The 9,438-nt window shown below is 43.1% G+C and overlaps 2 protein-coding genes and 1 long non-coding RNA gene across 11 annotated transcripts in view; 2 read left to right on the forward strand and 1 right to left on the reverse strand.

The window, feature by feature from the left end:
• The window catches only part of LOC116543866 (zinc finger protein 429-like), a 785,602-nt gene that overhangs the window by 528,509 nt on the left and 247,655 nt on the right, over window positions 1-9,438 (forward strand). The gene's annotated exons all lie outside the window — the stretch shown is intronic.
• The window catches only part of LOC116543870 (zinc finger protein 430-like), a 123,787-nt gene that overhangs the window by 79,447 nt on the left and 34,902 nt on the right, over window positions 1-9,438 (reverse strand). For 3 of the 9 annotated variants that reach the window (XM_032269830.1, XM_032269826.1, XM_032269827.1), the window contains one exon: window positions 8,983-9,061. In XM_032269830.1, coding sequence (XP_032125721.1) covers window positions 8,983-9,061 — 79 coding nt within the window. Of the gene's footprint in view, window positions 1-8,982; window positions 9,160-9,438 lie in introns of all 9 variants that reach the window. The other 6 variants (XM_032269823.1, XM_032269824.1, XM_032269822.1 and 3 more) reach the window with 3 other exon arrangements.
• The window catches only part of LOC116543884, a 40,104-nt gene that overhangs the window by 27,325 nt on the left and 3,341 nt on the right, over window positions 1-9,438 (forward strand). The window lies entirely within an intron of this gene.

Raw genomic sequence — 9,438 nt, forward strand, 5'->3', positions numbered from 1 at the left:
AAAAAAAAAAAAAAAAAAAAAAAAAGAACCCTAGAAGAAAATCTGGGCAAAACCATTCAAAACATAGGCAAGGCTGGGCACCGTGGCTCACGCCTATAATCCCAGCACTTTGGGAGGCTGAGGCGGGTGGATCACGAGGTCAAGAGCTAGAGATCATCCTGACCAACATGGTGAAACCCCATCTCTACTAAAAATACAAAAATTAGCTGGGAATGGTGGCGCTAACCTGTAGTCCCAGCTACTCGGGAGGCTGAGGCAGAATTGCTTGAACCCAGGAGGCGGAGGTTGCAGTGAGCTGAGATTGCACCATTGTACTCCAGCCTGGGAGACAAGATCAAAACTCCATCTCAAAAAAAAAAAAAAAAAAACATAGGCAAAAGCAAAGATTTCATATGAAAACTCAAGGGCCCGGCGCGGTGGCTCACGCCTGTAATCCCGGCACTTTGGGAGGCCGAGGCACGTGGATCACGAGGTCAAGAGATCGAGACCATCCTGGTCAACATGGTGAAACCCCGTCTCTACTAAAAATACAAAAAAAATTAGCTGGGCATGGTGGCGCGTGCCTGTAATCCCAGCTACTCAGGAGGTTGAGGCAGGAGAATTGCTTGAACCCAGGAGGCGGAGGTTGCGGTGAGCCAAGATCGTGCCATTGCACTCCAGCCTGGGTAACAAGAGCGAAACTCCGTCCCAAAAAAAAAAGAAAACTTCAAAAGCAATTGTAACAAAAGCAAACATTGACAAATGGGATCTAAATAAACTAAAGAGATTTTGCACAGCTAAAGAAACTATCATCAGAATGAACAGACAACCTACAGAATAATATTTTTCCAATCTATCCAGCTGACAAAGGTTAATATCCAAAGTCTACAGGGCACATGAACAAATTTACAAAAATAAAACAACCCCACTAAAAAGTGTGCAAAGACCATGAACAGACATTTCTCAAAAGACATTTATGTGGCTAATAAACACACAAAAAACCTCACCATGGGTGATCATTAGAGAAATGCAAATCAAAATCAGAATGAGGTACCATCTCACAGCAGTCAAAATGGTGACTATTAAAAAGCCAAAAACAACAGATACTGGTGACACTGTGGAGAAATAGAAATGCTTTTACACTGTTGGCGGAAATGTGAAGACAGTATGGTGTCTTCAAAGACCTAAAACCAGACATACCATTTGACCCAGCAATCTCATTACTAGGTATAAACCCCAAAAATGCAAATTATTCCATTATAAATATACATGGGTGTATACGTTCATTGAAGCACAATTCGTAATAGCAAAGACATGGAATTAATTTAAACTATGCAGACATTAAAAAATAAAGATCGTATACTTTGCAGGGACCTGGATGGAGATGGAAGCCATTATCTTTAGCAAACTAATACAAAAACAGAAAACCAAACACCAAATGTTCTCACTTATCAGTGGAAGCTGAACAATAAGAACACATGAACATATGAAGGGGAACAACACACACTGGGGCCTGTTGCAAAAGAGAGAAAGAACATTAGGATAAATAGGCAATGCATGCAGGGCTTAATACCTAGGTGATGGGTTGATAGGTGCAGGTTTACCTATAACAAACCTGCATGTACTGCACATATATCCCAGAATGTAAATAAAATAGAATTAAAAAAAAAAACAATAATGATACTGGTAATAGTAACTTTGTTTCTTTAATTAACCATTTTAAACATGTGTTAATTAAAATACATAATTTAAAAAATGGAATTTCAGGACTTTGTGAGGTCAAGGAGGGGGGCTAGACACTTAAACTCAGGAGTTGAGACCAGAGTGGACAACATGGCAAAACCCAGTCTATACAAAAACAAACAAACAAACAAACAAAAAACTCGCTGGGCATGATGATACCTTTTCTTTTTTTTCTTTTTTTTTTTGAGACAGAATCTTGCTCTGTCACCAGGCACCAGGCTGGAGTGCAGTGGCACAATCTCAGCTCACTGCAACCTCCGCCTCCCAGGTTCAAGCAATTCTCCTGCTTCAGCTTCCGGGTAGTTGCGACTGCAGACGCAACACGCCCAGCTGCTTTTTATATTTTAATAGAGACAGGGTTTCACTATGTTGGCCAGGATGGTCTCTATCTCTTTACCTCGTGATCTGCTGCCTTGGCCTCCCAAAGTGCTGAGATTATAGGCGTGAGCCACCACGCCCGGCCTACCTTTTCTTTTTTGAGATGGAGCCTCATCTGTCACCCAGGTTGTAGTGTATTGGCATGATCTCGGCTCACTGCACCCTCTGCCTCCTGGATTCAAGCTATTATCCTGCCTCATCCTCCTAAGAAGCTCAGATTACAGTCACGCACCAATACGCCTGGCTAATTTTTGTATTTTTAGTAGAGATGAGGGCTCACCATTTGGCCAGGCTGGTCTTGAATGTCTGACCTCCAGGTGATCAGCCCACCTTAGCCTCCCAAAGTGCTGGTGTTACAGGCCTGAGCCACTGCGTCTGGCCCATGATGATACATATTTGCAAACCAACTACTCAGGAAGCTAAAATGAGATCATCTGAGTTTGGGAGGTTGAGGCTGCAGTGAGCAGTGATCATGCCACAGCAAATCAGCCTGGTTGACACACTGAGGTTTTTCTTTCTCTTTTTCTTTTTAGATGAAGTCTCACCCTGTCATCAAGGCTGGAATGCAATGGCATGATCTCAGGTCATGGAAACCTCCACCTCCTGGGTTCAAGCGATTGTTCTGCCACAGAATCTCGAGCCGCTGGGATTACAGCTGTGTGCCACCATGCCTGGCTAACTTTTTGCGTCTCTAGTAGAGACGAGATTTCACCATGTTGGCCAGGCAGGTCTCAAACTCCTGACCTCGTGATCCACCCACCTTGGCCTCCCAAAGTGCTGGGATTACAGCAAGTGTGAGGTGAAGAAGCCAGGTTCTTTTAATGAACCAGCTATCATTTGAATGAATGGAGTAAAAACTCTCTGACTAACAAGAAGATGGTGCCAAGGCATTTATGAGGGACTTGCCTCCATGACCTAAACACTTCCCTCCAGGTTCCACATCCAACACTTAGGATTACATTAGAACATGAGGTTTGCATGCATGAAGAAAAAGAAACAGAAAAATGTAACTACACCATACTTCAAAATTTCTGTACATTAAAAAAATATTCAATTGAGTGAAAATGCCTTCTAGGAAATAGGTGAAAATATTTGCAAATCACATATAATAGGAGTTAATATTCAGAATATATAAATGCTTAAAACTGAACAATAAACTTAAATAAACTGATTTAGAAATCAGCAAATAATTAAACAATATTTTCGGCCAGGCGCGGTGGCTCATGCCTGTAATCCTAGCATTTCGGGAGGCCAAGGCAGGTGGATCACGAGGTCAAGAGATTGAGACCATCCTGGCCAACATTGTGAAACCTTGTCTCTACTTAAAAAAATAAGATAAAATAAAATACAAAAATTAGCTGGGCAAGGTGGTGCGCGTCTGTAGTCCCAGGTACTCAGGAGCCTGAGGCAGGAGAATTGCTTGAACCTGGGAGGCAGAGGTTGCAGTGAGCCGAGATCGCACCACTGCACTCCGGCCTGGCACCTGGCAACAGAGTGAGACTGTCTCAAATAAACAAAACAAAACAAAAAACCCCCCAATATTTTCATAAAAAAATACACAAATTGGCTAAGCATGGTGGCTCATGCCTGTAATCCCAGCACTTTGGGAGGCCAGGGCAGGTGGATCATGAGGTCAGGAGTTCAAGACCAGCCTGTCCACCATGGTGAAATCCCTCTCTACAAAAAATACAAAAATCAGCCAAGCATGGTGGCGTGCACCTGTAGTTCCAGCTACTCAGGAGGCTGAAGCAAAAGAATTGCTTGAACGTGGGAGGTGGAGGTTGCAGTGAGCCAAGATCACACCATTGCACTCTAGCCTGGGCAACAAGAGTAAAACTCCATCTCAAAAAAAAAAAAAAAAAAAGAGAGAGAGAGAGTGAGAGAGTGATAACTTCTATATTTTAAAAATAAGCTATTTGTACACAAAATAAAACAGCTGTAAACCAACTTTAGAAGCAAAGAATACCCTTACAATGCTAATTTTTAAAATTCTATTTTGCAAAAAATACGGTTAGAGCCTCTGATATATTCAACAAATATTTAGCAATAAATTATGTTATCATTTAAATATACACTGAAGCAGGAAGGTGAAAATCCTGCTTTTCTTTTTTTTTATTATTTTTTTGAGACAGAGTCTCGCTCTGTTGCCCGTGCTGGAGTACAGTGGCATGATTTCAAGTGATTCTTCAGCCTCAGCCTTCTGAGTAGCTGGGACTACAGGTGCATGCCACCAAACCCAGCTAGTTTTTTGTACCTTTTAGTAGAGAGGGCGTTTCACCATGTTGGCCAGGCTGGTCTCAATCTCCTGACCTCGAGACCCGCCCATCTCAGCCTCTCAATGTGCTGGGATTATAGGCGTGAGCCACCACACTGGCAAAAATCCTGTTTTTTGTTTTGTTTTGTTTTTGCCTGCAGCAAATTTAAATATATAAGTATTTCAGTAAACATGGAGTGACCACCAATTATCTAAATTACTTTAGGCATAACATGTAAATTCTGGCATAGTGTCCTAAATGTCTGAACCTAGAATTACAAATAAGTTTAAAACAGAAAACAAAAATGTATAGCAAGAGAAACATCAGATGATAAAATTAAAAGGGCTGTATTTGCTTATCCCTCCATCGCAGCTCAAATCTGTAATGACAATTACGTGGTACATTATGGTTGGAGAATTGCTTCAGTCCTGGACTTCAAGACCAGTCTGGGTTATAAAGCAAGACCTTGTGTCCAAAATAAATGCCTTTAAGAGAGCTTTGAGATTTAGCGAGGGAGTTGTAAAACTCTGCTGAAGCCCAAGATTGAGGAGTGTTCCTTTTCAGAGGGCAGGTCCTCATTTAAGCGGGAAACTACAGGACCCCTGGTCTTGGCTACACATCAAGAAATGACCCAGCCGGGCGTGGTGGCTCACAGCTGTAATCCAAGCACTTTGGAGGCCAAGGCAGGTGGATCACCTGAGGTCGGGAGTTCAAGACCAGCCTGACCAACATGGTGAAACCCCCGTCTTAAAAAAAAAAAAGAAAGAAAGAAAGAAATGGCCCAACTACCTTGGTCCAACTGAGAATTCTGAAATTACTCTGAAGCCATTCCAAACTCTTCCAGTTACAGTTTGGGAGAAGTCCTGCCCTTCTAGAGACCTGGAGGAAGGTACCCATTTATAGCCATGTGGGCAGGACTACAGACCTCGTTCTTTACTGTGGTCCCTGAAGCAGGTCAATGACTCAGTTCCATGGGTAACAGTTCATGGCCAGTTCTGCCTACATAGAAACCTACACAGTAACCTGTGGAAATTCTCTCTGGTACTCAGTGAAGGCCATACTCATTCACATCCTGATATAAGGGCCATTTTATATGGCCCTGACTGTAGAAACCTGCCCGTGTCTGCTCCACAGATAAAAGTCCTGAAGGATATTTAATCTATGAAAAAAGTGGGGGGAATTATAGCTCCTTAAGCCCTTGTAACAAGCCAACCAATTGTGGACCCTAGTGGAGACCCAGAAGCCTTGTCACCAAGTTATCACCCCACTCTACTACAAACCCAGGGGCATTTCAGAACCCGGGAACCCAATAAAAGACCTTTACTTCCTGATACCAATTTATGAAAACTTGAGGAGTTCTTTGCTCTTTCAAATTCACAGACACCAATATAAAACTATATTATGCCTATTATCAATGCTTCTATTTTAACATAGCACTGGAAGTATGTGGCAGAATAATGAATAAACACTATTTTTTTAAATTCATTGAAATTGAAGACAAATAGGTAAAAAGTTGCTGTTTGTGGAATAATCTTATACATAAAAAACCATAGACAGTACATGGAAATTTGCCAAAACTAATAAATACACTCAGTAAATTAATAAAATATAAAATTAACAAAAGTACAAGTTATTGTTTTGTACACTTAAAACAAGCTATTAGATACAATAGAAATAAAAAATCTTTTTTTTTTTTTTTTTTTGAGACCAAATCTCGCTCTCTCACCCAGGCTGGAGTGCAATGGCAGGATCTCGGCTCACTGCAACCTCCACCTCCTGGATTCAAGCAATTCCCCTGCCTCGGACTGCCAAGTAGCTGGGATTGCAGGTGCCCACCATCACACCTGGGTAAATTTTTATATTTTTAGTAGAGCCCATATAGGCCAGACTGGTCTCAAACTCCTGAACTCAGGTGATCCACCTGCTGTGGCCTCCAAAAGTTCTGGGATTACAGGCCTGAGCCATCATGCCAGTCAGGAGAAATATTCTTTTTAAAATATACATACAATAATGAATTCCTTTTTTTACTATTATTATTTTTTTATCACCCTCCCCCCTCACAATAATGAATTTCTAAGAATTTAACCAAGGAGGCAAAAAATCTTTACAATGAAAGATATAAATCAATAAAAGAGGCTCGGCACAGTGGCTTACCCCTGTAAATCCCAGCACTTTGGAAGGTTGAAACGGGGGAATCACCTGAAGTCAGGAGTTCAAGACCAGCCTAGCCAACGTGGCGAAACCCCATCTCTACTAAAAATATAAAAAATTGGCTGGGGATGGTGATGGGTGCCTGTAATCCCAGCTACCCGGGAGGCTGAGGCAGGATAACTGCTTGAACCTGAGGGGTAGAGGTTGCAGTGAGCCAAGACTGTGCCACTGCACTCCATTCTGGGCAAGAGGAGCAAAACAATGTCTCAAAAAAAAAAAATTAATAAAAGAAATTAGAGTCAAGCCTGTAATCCCAGCACTTTGGGAGGCCGAGGCGGGTGGATCACGAGGTCAAGAGATCGAGACCATCCTGGTCAACATGGTGAAACCCCGTCTCTACTAAAAATACAAAAAATTAGCTGGGCATGGTGGCACATGCCTGTAATCCCAGCTACTCAGGAGGCTGAGGCAGGAGAATTGCCTGAACCCAGGAGGCGGAGGTTGCGGTGAGCTGAGATCGCGCCATTGCACTCCAGCCTGGGTGACAAGAGCAAAACTCCGTCTCAAAAAAAAAAAGAAATTAGAGAAGACTTTTTTTCTTGAGATGAAGTCATGCTCTTTTGCTCAGACTGGAGTGAAATGGCACGATCTCACTGCACTCTCTGCCTCCCGGGTTCAAGTGATTCTCCCGACTCAGCCTCCCGAAGAGCTGGGATTGCAGGTGTGCATCACCCTGCCCAGCTAATTTTTTCGTTTTTAATAGAGACCAGGTTTCACCACATTGGCTGGTCTCGAACCCCTGACTTTGCAATCCACTTGCCTCAGCCTCCCAAAGTGCTGGTTTACAGGCGTGAGCCACTACACCTGGCCTAAAGTACCATATTCTCTAACGTAATCTGTAGATTCAACAAACCTCCTATTTTTTTTTTTTTTTTTTAAGAGACAGGGTCTCACTATGTTGCCCAGGCTGGAGTGCAGTGGCTATTCACAGGCTCGATCCCACTACTGATCAGCACAGGAGTTTTGACCTGCTCCTTTTCCAACCTGGGCCTGTTCACCTCTCCTTAGGTAACCTGGTGGTCCCCCACTCCCGAGGGGTCACCATATTGATGCTGAACTCAGTGCCGACACCCAATCGACATAGCGCACTACAGCCCAGAACTCCTGGGCTCAAGCAACCTCCCACCTCAGCCTCCCGAGAAGCTGGGACTACAGGCATGCACCACTGCGCCTGGCCCAACTTTCTATTAAAATTATAGTGGCATTTTTTTACAGTAATACAAACTACAATTCTAAAATCTACAGGAAACTATAATAAACTTCAAATAGCCAATGCACTCTGAGGAAAAGGAAGAAAGCAGAGAGACATCATACTTTATAATTTCAAACCATGTTTCAAGAATATAGAAATCAAAACAGAATAGAATGAGCAGATAATTAACACAAAAACCAATAGAGGCGGGGCATGTTGGCTCATGCCTGTAATCCCAGCAATGTGGGAGGCTGAAGTGAGTGGATAACCTAAGTCAGGAGTTCAAGACTGACCTGACCAACATAAAAAAAAACCCTGTCTCTTAAAAGGGAGGCAAAGATTGCAGTGAGCTGAGTTTGCACCACTGCACTCCAGCCTCGGCAACAGAGTGAGACTCTGTATCAAAAAAAAAAAAAAAAAAAAAAACAAAAACCCACCAACAGAACAAACACCACTACTATCACACATTTTAGATGTAATGCAAAAAGAGAACTAAAAACATAGTTTAACAGGAAGTTTCTCAAAATCATGCAGATATCTATGTGTCCCCCAAAACAATGCAAAGGCAGTCAGATTGTGTAGTCTTTTTTTTTTTTTTTTTTTGAGACGGAGTTTCGCTCTTGTTACCCAGGCTGCAGTGCAATGGCCCAATCTCGGCTCACCGCAACCTCCGCCTCCTGGGTTCAGGCAATTCTCCTGCCTCAGCCTCCTGAGTAGCTGGGACTACATGCACGCGCCACCATGCCCAGCTAATTTTTTGTATTTTTAGTAGAGACGGGGTTTCACCATGTTGACCAGGATGGTCTTGATCTCTTGACCTTGTGATCCACCCGCCTCGGCCTCCCAAAGTGCTGGGATTACAGGCTTGAGCCACCGCGCCCGGCCTGTGGAGTCTTAATATGCTATGAAGAGGACTTTGGCTCTCACTGTAAACTTAAAGGAAGATCAATGAAGGGAATATAGAATTCCATTTTTTTTTTTTTTTTTTTTTTTTTGGCCGATTAAACATCTCAGGAGTAGAATCCTTAGAGAATTTAAAAGGGTAAGAGAGAACATGGCCCTATGTGAGAACAGTAACAACAAAACAAACAAACACCTCAGGCTTCCCAGAAACTACTTGTTTTGGAACACAGCTTTTCAAAACACATTGTAGGGAATGGCTTCCCCCACCCCCAATCTTCCAACCTTTCAACTACGTCAACTGTTTTATTCACTCTCACCCACCTGGGGGCTTGGCTACCATACTGTGTCTCTTCATATTCCAGGGATCTTTTTCTTCCTGCAGACAGGTGATCAGATCTGCCTTAGAGACAGCAATACCTGCTTTATTAAAAATAAATAACATGAATCTTGCTCATATTCTCTACCTACCAACCTACTACCGTGCTTACTAAAAAGGATGTCGGCCGGGTGCGGTGGCTCAAGCCTGTAATCCCAGCACTTTGGGAGGCCGAGGCGGGTGGATCACGAGGTCAAGAGATCGAGACCATCCTGGTCAACATGGTGAAACCCCGTCTCTACTAAAAATACAAAAAATTAGCTGGGCATGGTGGTGCGTGCCTGTAATCCCAGCTACTCAGGAGGCTGAGGCAGGAGAATTGCCTGAACCCAGGAGGCAGAGGTTGCGGTGAGCCGAGATCGCGCCATTGCACTCCAGCCTGGGTAACAAGAGTGAAACTC

The sequence above is a fragment of the Sapajus apella genome, unplaced genomic scaffold (assembly GCF_009761245.1).
Source record: "Sapajus apella isolate SASKATOON/1434 unplaced genomic scaffold, GSC_monkey_1.0 scaffold199, whole genome shotgun sequence".
In the NCBI taxonomy this organism is placed as follows: domain Eukaryota; kingdom Metazoa; phylum Chordata; class Mammalia; order Primates; family Cebidae; genus Sapajus; species Sapajus apella.